General features: G+C 36.5%; 2 protein-coding genes across 2 annotated transcripts; one reads left to right on the top strand and one right to left on the bottom strand.

Annotated features, from left to right (window-relative positions):
• Positions 1–13772: 13772 nt before the first annotated feature.
• Positions 13773–16809, bottom strand: N7506_008206 (uncharacterized protein; the record flags this gene model as incomplete). Its single annotated transcript, XM_056957499.1, has 10 exons — positions 13773–13853; positions 13906–14085; positions 14160–14202; positions 14265–14281; positions 14337–15012; positions 15064–15279; positions 15332–16494; positions 16546–16572; positions 16649–16734; positions 16794–16809. The coding sequence occupies 10 exons, from the start codon at positions 16807–16809 to the stop codon at positions 13773–13775; spliced, it is 2505 nt and encodes an 834-aa protein (XP_056811833.1).
• Positions 16810–17421: 612 nt separating this feature from the next.
• On the top strand, positions 17422–18342 carry N7506_008205 (urease accessory protein UreD; the record flags this gene model as incomplete). The annotated part of the gene is made up of 1 exon (XM_056957498.1): positions 17422–18342. The coding sequence occupies one exon, from the start codon at positions 17422–17424 to the stop codon at positions 18340–18342; it is 921 nt and encodes a 306-aa protein (XP_056811832.1).
• Between the last annotated feature and the right edge of the window lie 2064 nt (positions 18343–20406).

Below are 20406 nucleotides of genomic sequence, written 5' to 3'. Positions count from 1 at the left end.
ATAATAATTTTTATGATTTTAAAACTTCTAAAAGAAATCTAGTTTTTAAATAAAAAAGAATTAAAGTTATCTAATCTAGATAATATTTCTTTAAAACTAGAAATACTTTATAATATATTTAATTATAATAAAATAAGATTACTTTTAAGAGTAAAAAATTTAGATTATATTATTAAAATTAAAAATAATAGAATCTTATTATATAGATTTATTTATTTTTTCTTATAAAATAAACTCTAAATATTATATATATATATTATTAATAATTTAAAGAAAGAAAGGATCTAATTATCTAAAAACCTTATTAGAATATTAATTTTTTTATTTTTAAAAAAAATAAAGAACTAAGATTTTATATCGATTATTAAAGATCTAATTATATATTAATTAAGAATTAATATCTTCTTCTTTTAATATTAAAGATTTTAAATAAAGTTATAAAATTAAAATATTTCTTTAAAATTAATATTAAAGATATCTATTATTAAATTTAGCTTTATAAAAAAGATAAATAAAAAATAGTGTTTTATATCTAATATAGCTATTTTAAATATATAATTATATTATTTAGGTTATATAATATTCTAATAATCTTTTAAAGTTATATTAATAATATTTTAAACGAATTAATAGATATAATTTATATTATATATCTTAATAATATCTTAATATTTATAAAGATCTATGATTTATATATAAAAACCCTTTAAAATATCTTTAAAAAACTTTAATATTTTAAATTATATATAAAATCATTTAAATATTAATTTTATTATAAGGAAATTAAATTTCTAAATTTTATCTTAATCTTAGATAAGATTAAAATAGATAATATAAAGATAGAAATAATTTAAAACTAAAAAAAACTAACTATATTCTAAAAAATATAAATTTTTTTAAGATTCTATAATTTCTATTATTAGTTTATTAAACGTTATTTGTTTATTATACTTTTTCTTATTTTAATAATAAAAAGATTTAAAAATAAAAAAAACTAAGATTTATATAACTATTATTTAAAGAAAAAAATATATTTTAAGCTCTAAAAGATATCTTTTTGTTAATAGATCTTCTTTACTATTTTAATCTAATATAATAAATTTATATTAAAATAGATATATCTAAATTTAATATATTAGATATTATATTATAGCTAAATAATAATAATATCTAGTATCTAGTAATATTCTAGTTATAGAAATTCACTAGACTAGAACTAAACTATATAACTCTAGACTAGAAACTTTTTATTATTATATATTTTTTTAAATATTAAAGATAATATCTAGATAGATATTAATATCTTGTTAAAGTATTATTAGATTATATTAATCTATAAATCTTTATATTATAAACTAAACTTATAAAGTAATAAACTTATTAGTATATATATCTAATATCTTTTAAATTTATTATTAAATATAGATTAAAGAAGACAAATCTTATAGATAGGTTATTAAGAATTCTAAATTCTAAAGAAATTAATCTAGATTTAAAGTTTATAGATATAATTTAAAAGTGTTTTAGTATTAAATCTCTTAAAGATCTAGTCTAAATTAAGAAAGTAATTATCTTAAATTTAGACTATCTAGATATAAATAAAATTAATATTACTATAAATATAAAGAACTAAAAATTTAGTTTAATTTAATTAAGATAATTAAATAAAAAAATAAAAACTTAGATATCTAATTTTAATATAAATCTATAGATTATAATTATAAAAATATATTTATAGATATAAATAGCTAATAAACCTAGTCTAATTTAATTAAGATAATTAAATAAAAGAACCTCTATAAAAATCTAGATATCTAGTAAAAATTTTTAAATACTATAGAAATAAGGATCTAGACTATTTAATTAAAAATAGATAAAGATCTAGTTAAATAGATTATATATTTATAATATAATAATCTAAAAGTTTATTGTTAAAAAAAAGACAAAAAGAGATTAAATAAAAAATAAACTATTTAGATATCTAGATTTCTTATATATTATAGATGTATATATATATTTTATAAAAAAGGTCTTTATATAAAACTATTATAAATATACTATAATAATCTTATTATAAGTTATTTTAACTAATCTAGGACTAAAAAGCTATTAAAATAATACTATTATTAGATAAGAATATTTAATAATATTAAAAAATATATCTAAATCTATAAAGTCTATTAAATAATAAAGATATTTTAATATAGACTATATAAAGAATTATAATTATTATCTTTATTAAAAAGATCTTTTATAAAAATTTTAATAGATTTTATCACTAGTTTTCTTTTATTAATTTACAATTAAAAGATTATTAATACTATTTTAATCATTATTAATAGGTTTTTAAAATAATATATATTTATCTTTATTTTAATTACTATAGATATTATAAAGCTTATAATATTATTTTATAATATAATTAAGCTTTTTTATAATCTCTTTAATAGAATTATTTCTAATAGAAATATTATATTTATAAGTTAATTTTTTATAAAACTTTATTATCTAATTAAAATATATAATCATTTTTTAATAGCCTTTTATCTCTAAATTAATAAATAAATTAAATAAATAAACTAGATTATTAAAATATATTTATAATATTTTATTAAGACTAAGAATAAAAGATAGCTAGCTTTATTAAAAATAATATAATTTATTTATAATAATAGCTAAAACTCTATAATTAGAATATCCTTATTTTAAATCTTTTTTAGATATAATCTAAATTTCTAGATTTTTAAATAAAATATCTATACTAAAAAGAAGATACTAAATGTAGTTAAAAGGATCTAGAAACTATATATCTTATAAAAAGAGCTATAAAAATGATAACAATTTATCATTAATTTATAAAAATCCTACTATAATAAAAAAATATATCAAAAACCTTTAAAAGAGATAAATTTGTAAGATTTTTAATAAAAAACCTATACTTGAAAGATAGGAAACTAATATCTAAATTTATTAAGCTATTTTATATCTTTAAATACGTTAGAAAATAAACTTATTAGTTAACTCTTTTTAAATAATATATGTTATTCTATAACGTTTTTTTAATTCAATTTCTAGAATAATAGAACCTCTAAATAAAGATTAAATTAACTATATCTATATCTAAGTTTAAAGATAAAGAAAAATAGGAAATTAAAGAAATCAAAGATTATTATAATTTTAATAAAAAGCTTTATTACTTGCTAAAATAGTAAGGATAATCTATTAAATATAATTAATAAATATTAAAAAATTAAATAAATACTTTAAATTTGATTAATTCTTATAAAAACAAATTATAAAAGAAATAATTTATTTAAATAAATCTCATTTTTAATTTAAATTAACCTTATTTTAAGAATTCTTATTTTATAAATTAACTTTATTTTAATATTAATTTAGACTTATTTTATAAATAAAATGTTTATATATAAAAGAGAGAAGTATAATAAAACTATAAAAACAAATTCTTATTATTTTAATAACCTTTTTTTTCTTTAATTTTATAATATTAATTTAATAATAAATCAATCTTAATATTTAGATGAGATTAAGATTTTAATATTTAAGATTAAAATAAGATTAAAATAAGATAGATTTAATCTTAAATCTAAGATAAGTTTATTTAACTAGTCTACTTATAATATAATAAAAATTAAGAAAATCTTAAATAATAATTAAAATAATAAAAATCTTTATTTTATTTTATAAATCTTATAATTGCAATTCACCACTAATTCAATCTTTATAAATAACAAAATTAAATCACCTTTCTTTTTTTTTTTTTTTTTATTATATCTTCAAAGTTGATAATAAGATAATTATTAATTATCTTTTAAACTTAGATAAATTAGAAAAATAAGGATCATAAAGATTACCTTCTTTTAATTTATAGATTTATAAGATAATCTATAATACAACTTATTATTTAAAAGTAATTAAAATTTTTTATAAAAAAAGACTCTTTAAATATCCTATATTATATTTATTTCTATTAATAAACTAGAATAAGAATAATTTAGAAATGATTAAAACCTTTTATAAGTTAATAATCTAAAGAGATATATTATTCTAGACCTCTTAAATAAAAACATTAAAAGTAATCTTTTATACTAATATCTTTAGATTAAAAATAGTTCTAGATATAGCAATATTATTAAGTCTTAATTGTCTAGTAATATCTTAATAATATTTATAAAAAAAGAAATAAAGAGATCTTTTAAATTTAGATTTTATTAAATTTCAAAATTGGAACTTAATATTATTAGAAAAAAGTCTAGATAAATATTTATTATATTAAAACTAAATAGTAACCTTATTACTATAAGCAAAAAATATCTTAGAAATAAATATCTAAATAATAATCTAATAATTATATCTATAAAGATTAGACTAAAACAATATTGATTTTTTAGCAAATTATCTTTAATCTAAAAGAAAGATAACTTATTATATTAAAAATATCTTTTTTTTCTTTAGATAGGGTTTTTTTATAATAAGCACTATAATATTATATATATATTACTTTAAAATCTTAAATAAAATCCTTTATAATTATATATAAATCTTTGAGAAAATTATTATCTTAATAAAATCAATTTATATTATTACTAATACCTTCTTAAAAGATATCTTTAATCTATTTAAAAAGATTAGTTAGATTTTAAATATCTTCTAAAATATCTTTAAAAGAAAGAAGACAATTATTATTATACTAATTATATAAAATAGAAATATAAATAAAACTATACTTAATTTTAATAGGAATAAGATCTTTAAATACTATATCAAACTCTTTAATTATATAACATAAATATATTAAACACTAGTTATATCAAACAATTATAAAACAAGTATAAGATTAAAAAGAAGATCTATTTTTCTAAAATTTAGTTATAATCAATTTAATACTAAAACAAAGGTAATATTAAAATAAAAAAAATAAAAAAAGGACTAAAAATAAAAAGATAATAGTTAAAAAGAAAAAGATTTCACTTATTTTATATTATATAATCTTAAAGAGATAAATCTTATAAAAGATTTATTTTTATTAAGAGATATTATAACAATAAAGAAAGAAGACTTAATAAATCTTAACAACAATAAAAGAATTCTAAAATAAAGTTTTAATAAATCACAAATAAAGATATCCACATAATAAAAAAAGAGATAATTATAACAAGATTCTTCTCCATATTTCCCTATAACAATAAATATCTAATATTCCAAATAATAAGAACTTATACCTCAAGGATTTAAAGCTTATAGATTAAAAGACTATCGAAAAGGATCAAAACATCATATAAATCGATAACGAATCAATATAGACTTTCTACAGCTCATAGGATTTAATAGCCCCCTTGATAGATTAGATATTTAAGAGAAAAAAGCGAGGCTCCTCTCTAATTCTGATTAAGAATCAATCTTATATTCAATAAGAAAATACTATTAAATTCCCTCATATTTTCTATTGATTTATAACTATATCAACGTCTATTCTTATCCTTCCTTTTACCAAGTTGACAGGCATTACATCTGACAACGTATAACCTTCATAGGATCTAATCAAATAGATGATTAGTACGATGGAAATGACCATCTAGATTACTTTAAAGTTATTAAACTAACTAAAAAAGGATAGTCCAATAATATAACTACAATTTAATAGCTATTGGATTTCCATTATGCTATAAAAAAACGTATTACTCGAGGGAGACTAAAGGTTTTATTGATAGATAATCATAGATCTTATAGTACTTTAGAATTTGAATATCTTTATTAATGTTTTAATATTATCTCTTATTAGTTTTTACTAAAAATAACCTATCGATATTAATCTCTTGATGGAAAACCTTTTTTAGTCTTAAAATAAAAGTTCTAATTTACGAATAATAAGTATGAATGTTGGGATAGAGATCTAAATAATAAACGAGGATTCTTATAATTAATTAAAAACGTATATAAAAGATGTTTAAAACTATGACAATTAAGTCCTTATTTAAAAAAACTGGACTTTAACCATTTAATAGTAAACTTTTTCTTGATTAAATTGATCCAAAATAGGACAATGAATTAACAATCTGGATCCTAGGTTATAGTTTAGTTATATTTGAGACTGAGATTTTAAGCTCAGATACTAATTTACCCCCAAATATACGACAAAGATTCATCAAAATCGAGGATAAAATGACATCTCTTTTCAAGGACGAAGAGCTAGATCTTTCTAAAATCCAAAAACATATTAATCGAGCAATTGAAAGTGGAAAACAAGCTATCGCAGATCTCAACCTTACAAATCATACGATCAAAAAACTACAAAAACACCGAATACCGAATCCCATATCCCGTCGGATAATAAAAGGAGTATCAAAATCCCCCTTGTTATCAATTTCTGGCAATCCGAGAGCGCATCGCCGTACTCTAATTGATTCGCGCGTGGACGTTCGATTCGAGGATGCTAGTGCACGAAGAAGAGACTATTGGCGTCGCGCTAATAATGCACTAAAAGAGGCAGAAATTGCAAAGGGGGGATCTGATTACATGGATGAAAACGATGAGCTATTTCCTATTATTGATAAAGAGATAAATAGAGATTAAATCGATTCAATTGAATTTTTGGGTTTTAGCATTGGTTTGGGTTTTAGCTTTGGCTCACCGATGGGAGGGAACGACTATCGGTGTTGCTTAGTCACGAGTATGAACCCATTATGTTTGCACTGTTTGTTTATTGATTATCTGACATGTAATTACACCCTAGTATAAATTGCCAGAAGACAGGGGTGTCGAACTGAGGGGTGGTATTTTACGACTAAGGACAGGGTTATTCATCAAGTGCCCATTCTCCCTTTGTCTCTGTATGGTAAACAGGGTATGCTCGGCATACCAGCGTCGTAACACGATAGGAACGACTCCTAAGATCTGATAACGCTTCAACAGCAAGATCCAGATAGAACAACAATCAATGCATCTCAATGGGACACCTCAATACTAGCACATACCAGTATCCGTCAATCCGACGTATTGTCCCACTCATGCATTAGGGTTAGACCTCTATCTATAATACTGGATTGTAACCAACACAACTCCACTACAATACAACCAATAACAAGAAACCTCTTTAGCTTTATTGACTAATAATGGGCTAGTCCGTATTAGGAAAGTCCCCCATGCAAACCAGGCATCCGGGTTCTATGGTTCCGACATTGGACCGCTTCTGCCCCTTCATAACCCACCCCGCCGCTGAGGAAATGTCTCTCAACGACCTAATTTTGTAGGTCAGACACGATCAGACATCAACCTTGGAATGCCCGAAAAAGGCACAAACAACTCGCCATCAATATGTGCAGTTACGATTGCTCGGTGCACCCAACTGATATCAACGAAGATAATGACATCACGGGGATCGGAGTAAGTGTAGCCAATTGCGAATTCACCTCGAGAGTCGAAATACTTACCTTCCTTCGAAGGTTTTAATTGGATACTGCGCAACTGCGGGCATCGCGGTGTTCATTATTGTGTTTCACTACTTGTTTTCCTACGAACCTCGTCTGGACCCTTTTCGAGAGAGGCAGGCCAATCCTCTACTATGTATACGGCCGCGACCGAACCCAATTGATGAAATAGTGCTTAGAGGCCCACGAGAACTCTTTTTCAAGGCATTTGGTATAACGAATAGCGGGCGGCAAAATCATGCCCGGTTCGAAAAGTCGCTCGTCAAGGTATGTTGCAGAAATGAGCACCTAGATTGAACAATGTTCAGCAATATTCAAACGAAAAAATAGTGTATTCTCTCTATGAGTGATGTTCAAATCATTACCGGCATCTCTATCATTGTCAGCGGTGCGGCACAGCTCAAATGCGGAATCTCGACACACCAATGGCAGGTGCTGGTCTACCTCGCATGGTTCTCTAGCCTGACCCATCTCTCATGTCTGACTCTTCTCCGAAACTACCTACATCAGCGACCGGCAGAACGGATCTGGCGGCTCTTCTGTATGTTTGTACTAGTTGTACTACTGATATTGGCATTCCTTCCAACGGCCAACTACAGATGGCAATATGGATATTCTGCAAAAAGCACCGGTCGTCCTACACTTCAGGATTATGCCATCTGCTACCTAAGGCCAGTACAACGTCCTGATCCAGCTTGGGATTATATGCACGCTTCGGTCGACAACGGTCATGCCTTCAGTGATTCTGCTATAATGGCCATGTCTATATCAGTCGTTTTGCTGTTTGTTGGCTTTGTGTGCAGGGTGTTGAAAATGCATCAGAGTCTGTCATATTTTTTTGCTCGGACTATCCGCGGTAGTATCAGCCGTATGCTACGCAAACCCTTGCGAACAATTGAAGGCTGGTGTGTTACTCCAAGTTTCCTTCATAGTTTGCAAAGGCTTCTGTTGTATCGGCCTCTTTTGGCCCTTTTCCTCACTCTACGTATCCTAGTAGATACCTGGGACTCGATGTTTTTTGAAGTGGGTTCATCAATGATTCAATTTAACCCCAAGCTTACTGAAAACCCAGGTCTGGTGGCTAATAATTAGTTTCATTTGGGGTGTTCAGCGTTTGTTCAGCACCGTGCGTCTCTGTCCCAATAAAGAAGACATGGAGTGGAGCTTCGGTCAGGTCATGTCTATTGCACTTCTTGCTGTTCCTTTAGTGACTGTGTTTGAGTTTTTCTATCCGGGTGAGTTTAAAGTGTATCTGCAATTGGTCTCTTCCAGTAATTGCTGACCCATCTCAAGAATCTAAGACTCAAAAAGTGGAGGAGCGTCAGGGCCAAATGTGCTCTGTTTCGGTCGACCGAAGTGAGGTCATCTCTGAAATCTCGGCTTACAGCGAGCTCGCCTTACCGTTTTCGCAAGATTTGGTTCGTAGGATCTTCAATGACCACCCTGACTACGAGTTTTACTACGAATCCTGCTCTCTGGTCGCTCCCGCTGTAACGCTGGTTCTCTCTGTCGTTTCTCTTTCTCTTTGGTGTCTCATACGGGCATGCACGTTTAACGGCCTAGAAGGCCTGGGGTTTTTGCAGATCTCCTTTTATCCTTGGGGCTTGACACCTTTGGTATTGACTTTTTGCATCTTCTATGGTATCCTTTTCTCCTTCCTGATCGCTAGTATCAGATCGAACAAACGACGTAAGGGAGAGGGTCATAGCTTGCTTGTGCGATCACTACCTGTGATAGTAATCATTTGCTTGACTGGTGCCGCTTTTGTGATGTTTGCCTTTGGGGTTTCTGGGCCTTACTCCGGTTGGGCCGCCCTTGGCGTGGCTGGTTTGTACTTCCTTTGCTCTTTGTTTGCTTCAGCCGGTGATTGGCATACAAGAGTTCACCTCGCCGAAGTATGATGGACTCTGCCTTGGTGACACACTCTAGATATTGAGATGCAGTTGCATTATTTGCAGCTTTTGCAGCTTTTGCAGCAGTTTGCCAAACCTTGGGATTATATTTTATCCTTGTAGAGTAGTGATGGACGTCCGATGTAGAGACAAATAGGAACTACATCCAAGGTTGAGAGACTTGGCATTTGATATCTATAGGTCGCCTAATCGGAAGCCGTATAGTACCCGACTGGATGAAGTATCATCAAGTGATTGTTCGGCGTGTTACAACACCGTACTTCCGAATGTGGCCGCAATACCGTACAAATACTAGGGGGAATTGGGTGCACGATGAAGAAGCCTGTCCCAAAGGGTCCTAGTGGTATTTGACCACTCTCTCAGCTCGTCGTATTTTCATGGTCGCAAGTTCGAAAATTAAGTGTTGACGTGTGGCCAGACCCATAACTCTACACAACCAATACCACACTAAAGCGAGGCTAGGAAAAAGTCCATGATTTCGAGTATGAAATTGTAGGCGCTTTTCGGTGATTCAATGTTGAATCGCTCACAGGTGCAGATGGAATAGCACCCAGTGTCTCAATTTTATGAGCCGTGAAGGATTCGGCAGTGATCCAACGTTTCTTGACCGACTCAAGACCCTTTTTCCCAATACCACTTTTAATTGTCTCTCTCGCTGAGCATCTAAAGCATTAAGAATGTCGCTGCAAATAGTTGTGGTGGAAAGAAGGTATGGTTTTCAACAGCCCTCAATTACGGGTGTCCCCAACGCTTTCTACAAAGCAGCGCACTTGCGCGAAAAAACGAGCGAGGAAGTCTATAAATACGTCTTGTGCCCCCGGAAATCTGCTCTACGATTTATTCACCTACCTGCGAAGTCGAGCAGGCTTGTGTCTGGGCCACTTTATAAGTTCTTCCCCATTGATCCATTATTGAAATTCCCACTGTACTGACATTTATAGAATACATCGTTTATTAGCAAGCCAGACAGTGCCTGTGAGAGATACAGGTATGATTCCCACCAGATGCACTGCTATCCACACTAGCCGATTAGAGATGTCTATGCGAAAATGCCTCCGCCACAGCAGCCGACTGAGCTGATCTACTGTACAGCCTCTGTGTGTATTCCCAACAGAAAGCACGAATATCCGCGTCGCAGGAATGTGAATCTTATCTTGAGCCAATGAATGACAGTGAATCATTGGCATCGCACCGGAAGGCCCCTGAGGCTATACACTATCCCCGGCCCCGTCGCTGCAAACCACGGAGCACACATTAGGTGAAGAAGAAAGGGCCAATAAAAGGTACAGACATCTGATTGAGAGGCTCTCTGCATAGAAGCTTGAGACGTCTATTCTTCCTGGCAATGTGAGTGATTTATCGCTCTTGTTGTTCAGAGGTATGAATTGACTTATTATTTCACATATATACAAGAATGAGCGATTTCCAATCAACTTGGTCGGCCGGATAGACACCTCGGAGTTAATTCCAAAAGGTGCGTGCGGCTTGGTTCCTGATCTGCACCAGCTTCATATCACAACAATCGCGTCCTCTGCTGCGCAACACCATTTACTGTGAGAGCTTTTGTGCTGCAGAACACAAACAAGATTACTGATGTTCATGCCATTGTACTTAGGAGCAGTCCACTGCCACTGTGAAACATCCACGTTGGGAGTCCTATCGTCGGATCGCAGATAAGACTAAGGTTGCGCACTACGACGCGTGCTTATCGCGTCTTGCGCCTCGATCTTACCGCCTCCACACGAACGGCTGAGTGTATGAATCTCTCGCCGCCCCTCTCGCAAGGTCTTATCCCATTACGACTATACAATTTTATAGTTCGTCACGCGCATTTGGCTCTCAGAAGTTACCCGGTGCACCCAGCGCGCCTTCTTCGAAGCGACAACTGGAGAGTGCGACGAATTGGATACAACATCATGTCAATATAGGATAAATGGTGACTACATTGATAAAGACAATTGTAAGTGATCTCGTTAGTAAGATATGACCACAAAGCTAATTAATGGTTTCGTCTTAAGCGAATATTCTGCAAACTCTATGAAAGATAAGTCATAACAACTCGTCCAAGTGGTAAGCCTTGCTAACTCATATCGTACAACAGGAGGTCCCTTTATATTCCCGTCATTCGAGTAAATTATAAATCGAGTATACTTGCTCAAGTTTCCCTATATCGATGTGATTGTATACTATCTATCACTTTCATATAACTACTAGTGGCATTGATAATGAGCTAATGTAAGGTCTAGATCGTCTATCTCGGCCCTTCTCTAAGTCGAATCTGTATATCAGGTCATGTGCTGATATGTCTACACAGTATAGAGTCCAAACCACAATAGGAGTATATCACCGTGCGTCTCGGTATCCAAAAGAATAGCGTCTTGTGGATTAAAATCTTGGCGTCCATTTGGTGATCCTCATTGTCCTTGGTTGGCTTCTCACGTCTTTTCAGTCCTGGAACTTCAAAAGACCCGGGGAATGCTGGTGTTTTATCTTGCTTCACGGCAGGTGAGCCATATGTTCGTAGACAGCCAGATGGTTAGCCAAGTCTGTGTGCAAGGAGAAGGTGAGGCAAATGTCCCGTTATTTCGAGCTTACGGATTAATAATGGCCATATTAGCTACGCATTAAGAGAGAGAGGCCGTCTAGTCCCGATTAAAGCCGAACTTTAAAACCCACGAGCTACGAATCAACGACCTAAACTGTCCTACCTGATCCTACCCCACGTTGCTGGGCTGTTCGACGCATACGAGTAAGCGGAAAGGGACCAACTGGACATACACTATGCTGCATCGAAACATACTGAGGTATCTTTGGACAAATTTTGGTAGACTCGATGCCCAAGCACGCTTTTTGTTCATCCAAGCTTGAGCAACATGTCCAAGAGCCATTTGCCGGATATCACTGCATCTGCAGAACAGTCAAGCCGAGCGCGTGTATCATTTTCTTACTGAAATCGCCCTCCTAAAATATCCCGCTCAAGTAGATCTTGCTAGGAAATGGCCGATTTTCTCCGTCCCTTACGTCGACTGTCCTTGAGCATCAAGTATATATATTTTTGTCAAACTCACCGCGCTCTGGACGATATCTGGAATATCACTATTTAAGCAGATCCTTTGAGAAGGTGGTATTGATGTCAGTAACGACACCACCAAGAGCCATCCTGCTGTGTGACCTCTTTGACCGCCTCCTATACCTTCACTGAAGTCTCTACTCCTAATCAGCGCCCATGTGATTGCTTTCGTCGGAATGGGCTAGGTGTATGCGTGCTGCAATTTCAAGTCAAGTAAAGTACCACTTGCGTGGATATATTCTCATAAAGGCGCGTCGTATATGTTCGCAGAGTCGTCTTTACCACCCCTGGTCAGGATGGCACTTGCTAGACCCCGATTCGGCTGCAACCATGTTCTCTGACAGCAGAGTATGCTCGAAGAGCCGATTGGATGTTCTTGAGCCAAAACCCTCAATAATTTGGGTATCTTTGTTGCGAATCCATTCTCACTCGCGCGATTGTTCTAGAATGTAGGCATTTTGCAGTAGTAGGTTTGAGTGACTTCAATCTTAGAAGGGCCTCGTGACGAAGGACGAGGTAAGCTTGACAGTGCTTCGTGGTCTAAGACGGTGGAGGCCGTCTTGGATTTTGCTGAAGCATTACAAGGGTTTCAAAGCCGCGCGTTATGAGGGCAACATGAACATAACGACGACACAAAGGCCATGGCAGGCCTCGTCGAGGCTCTAAGTTCGCTTAGGAAGTGGTACATGGTCCTGTGTACAAAGCAAAATATATTAATATAGTGGTGGTAGGCTTTCTATCGTTTCGACGAGAGGTCAGCGTAAATGAATCTCACACATACTGTACCGTACAAAGCCGGCCCACAAACTCTCTAAACGCCATCTGATCTCATAAGTACAAGAGGAAACGAGCTGGAAATTTAGCATCCAGAACGGGGTAGCGCTCCATGGATCGACATCTATTGCTGTGGATCATTTTACTTGGCGGAATCCACCCGTGAAATAGGTTAATGAGTGGCGGTAGAAATCACATAGCAGGTGGACTAAAACTCGGGCTTGTGCACTGCCTCTGTATATCAGGACCGTTGAGAGAAAAGAATAAGGTATTCCTGTTCCTCTGGTAAATTTTGTTGGAAGAATTTTCGTCCCAGCCATTACAGTCCATTTTTGCAACTAAAACGCTCAGCTGCCGTATCATGAGAGCGCTGACAAGCCGCGTGTGTTCAGGCATCTGCTCCTCCTTTTTGCACCTTCAAGTTCATCATTATCAGCGGAAATAACAATCATAGTACAGTAAGCACCTGCCGTGGCGGTGATTATAGTTGTTGGCTTGGGAACTGAACCTGAATATTTTAGTTATTTGTCCTGTTATCAGGAGATGGGCTTGAAAACTGCGGGCTACCTAGTATATGAAACTCTGATGCGCAAGTGGCACCGAGGTGGCCGCATCTGCTTTGCAGTGTACTCCATCGGCCATAACGGTCTGTAAACAATCAGTGTCGGTTTCTACTTTTAAACACGGGGTGCTAACTCACAAAGCTTTCAGGATCAACCTCCATCTTCGGTGTCGCATTGTTAAATTTCATATCTAGCTTGGTGACCGTGCGAGTATTCCTCACAATTTCGACCTGCTTTTTTAAGCCGTAGGAATTGACAGATCCGTTCTTCACGCTGGCCTTGGAAACAAACATCACACTACTCGATGGTAGAAGGGGCTAGAGTGTGGTCAGCTCAAGAGATTCTAAGGATAAGAGATCCCCAGGATAAAACGAGGACTATATGAACTTACCGCAAACATCGGTCGCGCAATGATCGGCTGGACGGTAGAGATTCTGCATTACAGTTAATGACCCTGCAAATAGAGGAGCGGAGAGGAACAAAGAGTGGCCCTTACGATGCATTTGGATCACCCTAGGGAAATGGTTAGCGCTTGACATACGTCGTTTAAAGATATAGGACAAGATACCATTTGAGCGGAAGCAATGAAGCCCTTCTTAAGGACTTGAAATGGCTTGACGCCAAAGGTTGCAGGTTCCCAGATCACCAAATCGGCCAATTTTCCAACCTCAACGCTACCAACTACGTGGCTGATACCCTGCGCCAGGGCTGGGTTGATGGTGTATTTGCTGACATATCGCTTGACTCGGTGATTATCCGCCCCTGTACCCTGATCCTCCGGCAACAGGCCGCGCTCTCGCTTGTTTTTGTGAGCCAGATTCCAAGTACGAAGAACAACCTCTCCACATCGTCCCATTGCCTGAGAGTCAGATGACATCATGCTAATGGCGCCGGTATCATGGAGGACATCTTCTGCGGCAATAGTTTCTGCCCGGATGCGGCTGTCCGCAAAGGAGATATCTTCGGGGATATTCTTTGACAGATGGTGACAGGACATGACCATGTCGAGATGCTCGTCGACTGTATTGCAGGTGTATGGCTTTGTTGGGTTGGTGCTGCTGGGAAGGACGTTGGTGTGTTGCACGAGAGAAATCATATCGGGTGCATGTCCGCCACCAGCTCCTTCGATGTGGTATGCGTGTACTGTCCTTCCTTTGAATGCAGCTGCCGTGCGCTCAACAAATCCGGACTCATTCAATGAGTCGCTGTGGATTTGGCACTGGATATCGTGGTCTTCGCAGACACTATAATGACAATCAGTATTTATGATGATCGAGCAAACGGGATTCCATTACCTCAAACAAGAGTCGATGGCCGAGGGAGTGCATCCCCAGTCTTCGTGCAGCTTGAGACCAGCAACACCTGCATTGCACTGATCATGAATCCCTGGCTTGCCAGTATCACTGCCCTTACCAATGACTCCGAAATTGACTGGCAGGGTGTCTAAAGATTGCATCATTTGTCGAATATAGGTTTTGCTCGGGGTGCAATTGGCGGCAACTGAGGCCGTACTGAAATGGAAGGTCAGACCCGGTTATCGTAAGATCAATATTGTGGTCTTACCTCGGACCAGTACCTCCACCAAACATGGTTGTAATACCCGACGAGATAGACTCTTCAACTTGCTGTGGACAGATATAGTGAACGTGGGTATCGATGCCACCGGCAGTGACGATTTTGCTCTCTGCGGCAATGATATCCGTGTTGGAGCCAATCACCAGAGCAGGGTTCACATTATCCATCACGTCAGGATTACCAGCCTTTCCAATGCCCACAATTACTCCGTCTTTCACTCCAATGTCGGCTTTGAAGATTCCACTCCAGTCAATAACTAACGCATTGACCAAAACTAGGTCGGCACACTCATCGTCTGCACGCCCAGCAGCTTGTCCAATTCCGTCGCGCAGAGTCTTACCACCCCCAAACGTACACTCATCTCCATGTGCTGTGTAGTCCTTTTCAATCGTCACCCAAAGGTCTGTGGAGCCGAGGCGGACCGAGTCACCGACAGTTGGACCATACATCAAGGCATATGAAAGTCGATCCATCGTGAAGGGCTCTATCTTTTGTATATCAATCAGCACCCCCTCGGGGGTGTGCCGGAAGCCTTCCTCATGGATTCTTTGCAATACCGCGTTGGTATGGGACAGGTCAATGGTTCCAGTCGCAATACTGCTTCCGCCCTTGATAGTTTTGAGGCCACTGATCTGGGTCAAATTCACCGTCTTGATATCACCAGGCTCGAAGCGAGTCGACGTCCCAGCGGGGATGTCAAGGTGATAGCCATAGGCTTGGATCCGGTCGAAATCCAACTCGGGGTTTGATTCAATGAAGTGGAAATGCGAGCCAATCTGAATTGGTCGGTCACCCTTGTTCGTAACCCTCAATTGAGTTCGCTTTCTGCCGGGGTTGAGTTCAATCCGTCCTTCGCCAGGTGAGATGGCCCCAGGCATCTTCAAGGGCTCGTACTCAGATTCCGGATACGACGGGAATAAGCTGTCATCTGGAACGGGCAGAAAACTGCCGTACATCGCCAACTCGACATTGCCATTTTCGCTGCTAATGGGTTGGTCGACAGTAACCAAATGCGTTCCTGTCGTAAAGGTTCCTTCAATCTGCAGCACTGTAAGAGTTCCGATTACGCCTGGAAGAACGTTTCGGCGCCCGAGGATATGTTTGCCGATAGACATGAGTTCCGCTGCGGTATGCTTGCCATCACGCATCATCTAGAGGTGGTTAGAGCTAGGTATTTTGCTGCCTTCGAGGCTGATACATACCTCTTGCAGCACATTGGCGATCAATGCCTACTCTGTTATTAGTCGACATCACTTTCCGGGCTTCCAGTTCTCTTTCAAAGGCTGGGTTGAAAAAAGTAAGTACCGTAGCTTCGGAATAGTTTAATTTCACCCCCTCGCCAGTCGTCGTTGGGCCAGAAGCCCGGTCTGGGCAATGACCAATTTGTCCAACTAGATAGTTCGTAAGTTGTCGGAATAAATGACCAGATTATTCATCTGCCGTACCTCACGCGCTATCAACTGCATCGTGATTCGCAGTTTGAAATCAACTCAGCTTCGTGAAGGCGATATGACCCGGTGTTGTCGCGTATACTTCTAGTGCCCGCTTATAGTAAATTGGAATGCAAGTCTGCCGACAATTGGAGCGAACGATTTAGTCTCAAGAATTTATTCATGAACTCGATCGGCCCGGCATATAACTTTACATATAACGTAAGCGCATGGCCTTTTAAATGTGGCAATGAACAGTGGCATTGGCCATCGCCAAGTTTTACCGCCACCCGGGCAACGAAAGCTGTGGGGGGCTTCACATTGCGGCCTATCGGCCATCGTTGTCCGCAAGCGGCTATGACGTTGACGATATCTTTTGTGGTTCAGATATGTTCTGAAAATTCAACCAAAGGCTAAACCCGAATAGAAATCCCCAATAGTGCAACGTACGTACTTCGTAAGTGAAAATGTGTCAAGTCCTCTTCGCCGAGGGATCAATCTCACGATTCCACCGTCTACGTCGAAATTATTCACAATCCGCGCCCGGACTCATTTTCAACACTCCACCTTGTTGATGCTGGCTAGATGAAGACTTCAACGTGACTGTACCACTCGAGCCTCCGGAATTTATGAATGGGAACAATGACCATGGTGCCCCAAAAACCCCAGCCAGGTACTGGCGAACTTGAAGTTAACGCCTTTTGCGGCTCTTCTTCCATTATCGCGCTTTCATGCACATACCCTCTGAAGCTCGTGTCGCCACCATCTCGGCTAACCGACCATGCTGTTCTCGTCTTTATGATGAGCTATGGTGGCGGGCTGGTCGCCGGCGACCGTGTAGACTTGAATATCGGAGTTCGACCGAAGTCGCGATTAGCTCTTCTTACGCAAGGAAGCACAAAAGTCTACAAGACACCATCTAAGTCAATCTGTTCATACCAAATTCTCACTGTCACAGTGGAAGCAGGAGCAGCGCTCTTGTTACTACCAGACCCGGTGCAGCCATTCAAAGACAGTTCGTATGAGCAATGTCAAATATTCCACGTCCACCATTCTTTGGCCAATATACTAGTCCTAGACTGGGTTTCTGGGGGACGAACTGCGAGAGGTGAGGCCTGGGAATTTTTCGGATGGAAGGGTCGAAATGAGATTTGGTCACTTCCTGATCCGGAAATGGGAATCAGGAAGAAGCTGTTGCTCCGAGACATCCTGGTCCTGGATGAAACATCCTCTACGAAGCCAAACTATAGCGATGAGATGGACGACCTCGGGGTTTTTGGCACTCTCATCATTCGAGGCCCACTTTTTCGTGCTCTTGGTGACTTCTTTCTCACCGAGTTCTCCCGTCTCCCCCGCATTCGAGCAAATGGGAAAAGTTATGAACAGGTTGATTTGAAACAAGGTGAATCTGTCAAGACATGGACTGCTGCTTCTGTGCGAAGCTCTGTCATTGTCAAATTTGGCTCCCAGGATGTAGATGCTGCGAAGCGATGGTTGAGAGACATGTTATTGCGAGATGGAACAGTGGGAAAGGAGTTTGGGGAACGCGCTTTGTTGTGTCTACAATGAGTGATTTGGATCATGATATTGTGCAATTAGGAATTCATGTTAGAACCAAGATATATGGGCCAATCAGACGTGTTCAACAACTCTGCGTTTTCATCCCCTAGTTCTGCCCATTTATCAGGGGTGTATTGTCGGAAATTAAGGGTCTGGCGATACTAGCTTGCTCGAATTTTACAGTACCCACTCGCTGGCTGAAGTAAGTCACTCTCAGAGCATCTACACGCTTGAAAAGGCTACAATGGGTTAATAACTCTTAGCATTAGGCCTTTAAGTTGAAGAATCTCATTATATAATATGAAATCTCGGTTCATCAATCACTACGACGTATTTTAGTAGAATGAAAACGTAAATATTAACGAAAAGGGTGGCCATCTAGGAATCAGAAATAAAATTCGATAGAATCGATGAATTGGTGGTTTGCGACCGTGGTCTTATATTTTGTCGAAATTCATTGTGTGAAATCGTAGATATATTTAAGATTTTGTTAGAGTATTAAAATCACTAGAAATTCTATGGTTCTTCAACTTAATTACCATTAGGTGATACTTATGAAGCTGACAAAACACTATGTTACATCTGAGTCTTTACATTTTTGATTACAACAGTACTCATCCCCTATTTCCTTCACGTCTCCTGGGAAATAATAAGAAACAATATTGTATTCGTAAATAAATGTCTTTGTCTTCTGCATAAAAATTGATTTCAAGCATATAGTGAGCGAGTTGTACTCACCTGCAATTCTGTTGAGATATAAGCCTGACACCATAAGCAGCGTTGCTTTTTGGTCGAATGGTTGAAAACCTGCATGGAGCGGCTCTTCAATTATGCTCGTGATGTCCGTCACTATCGCCGCAGGCACCTTAAACCAGAAACAATCAGGTCTCTAATGCTTTATTTGTTCGCATCGAAATTCGAGCTTCGACAAACCGAGCTCGAGATGATCAAGGAATATCTCTCTAGTGGAGAGGCCGCTATACTTGATCAGACATGGAAGGCAACTCCGTCGCTTAACGATATCGAGCCAGTCAGTGAAAACGAAGAAGATATGGGAATGCTACGTCGTCAAACCTGCCGAGAAGATCCGACTTGAGGAGGAGCAGCGACAGCTTCAAGAGTCAAATGGGTGGCTAGCAAGCGACAGCAACATCCTTCTACAGCTCTACATTGAGCATGCATTGATACTGTGGGATCAAAAGTGAGCGCTCAAGCCCATTATAACGGCGTGGTTTTATCATTGCGAGCGAGCGAGACTCAATCCTGCCATGCTGATTGGCATTGATTAAGTCCCATTATTATTCAGCGCTCGTAGGCGACAATAACACCTGAATAGCATGGTCACCTATTTACCTTCAGTCCTAAATATTATCCCTCTTTTAGAGGACCATTACACAGCCAGTGAAATTTCGTTGGATTTGGTGACGGGGCGTCAATGTTTCACGGCTGTTGAAACACCAACTATTACAGCTTCAAGAACTTGGTATCTAGCCATAAATCCTTCTTAGCCTGCTATGAACTAGCGTTAAAAGATAAATCAAATTCCTACCTGGCCTGAGGCATTCCATTCCTCCCAACTCTCGTTGAATTACTATTTTATATACTTCGTATTTCGCCACCAGCCTTTGACGGCGAGCTTTGAATAGAAATATATAAATCAAAGAAGAACAGTCTGTACATAATATTTGAGTGGTTACTTTATGCTAAATTTGGTAGACTGTGATTTAGATTTCGACCTTTATATCATCTAGCAAGACTTCTCTAATATATAGATACCACCCTTTTATCTCGTTACTAACACCAGTATATTAGACAAAATGCAGGTCCTATCCACTTCCATAATCACAACCTATCCCATGGGGGGTGGTAAACCCAGCCTGGGTGCAAATACCATCGATTTGGAACGTGATGGTACTTCACGCGGTTCTTGATTATTACTCGCTACAAAGTTTTATAAAAATCGATTAGAAGATAGTTAAGAGAAAGCTATATAATAGAAATTCAAATACAGTTAATATATATAATAGAAATTTAGATATAGTTAATATTATAGTCTAAGACATCCCACAACTT

This window comes from Penicillium brevicompactum (genome assembly GCF_028827555.1).
Source record: "Penicillium brevicompactum strain IBT 35665 chromosome Unknown utg000005l_segment0_segment0, whole genome shotgun sequence".
Taxonomy (NCBI): Eukaryota; Fungi; Ascomycota; class Eurotiomycetes; order Eurotiales; family Aspergillaceae; genus Penicillium; species Penicillium brevicompactum.
Note: the sequence above shows the minus strand (reverse complement) of the source record. Positions and strands in the feature narration are given on the sequence as shown.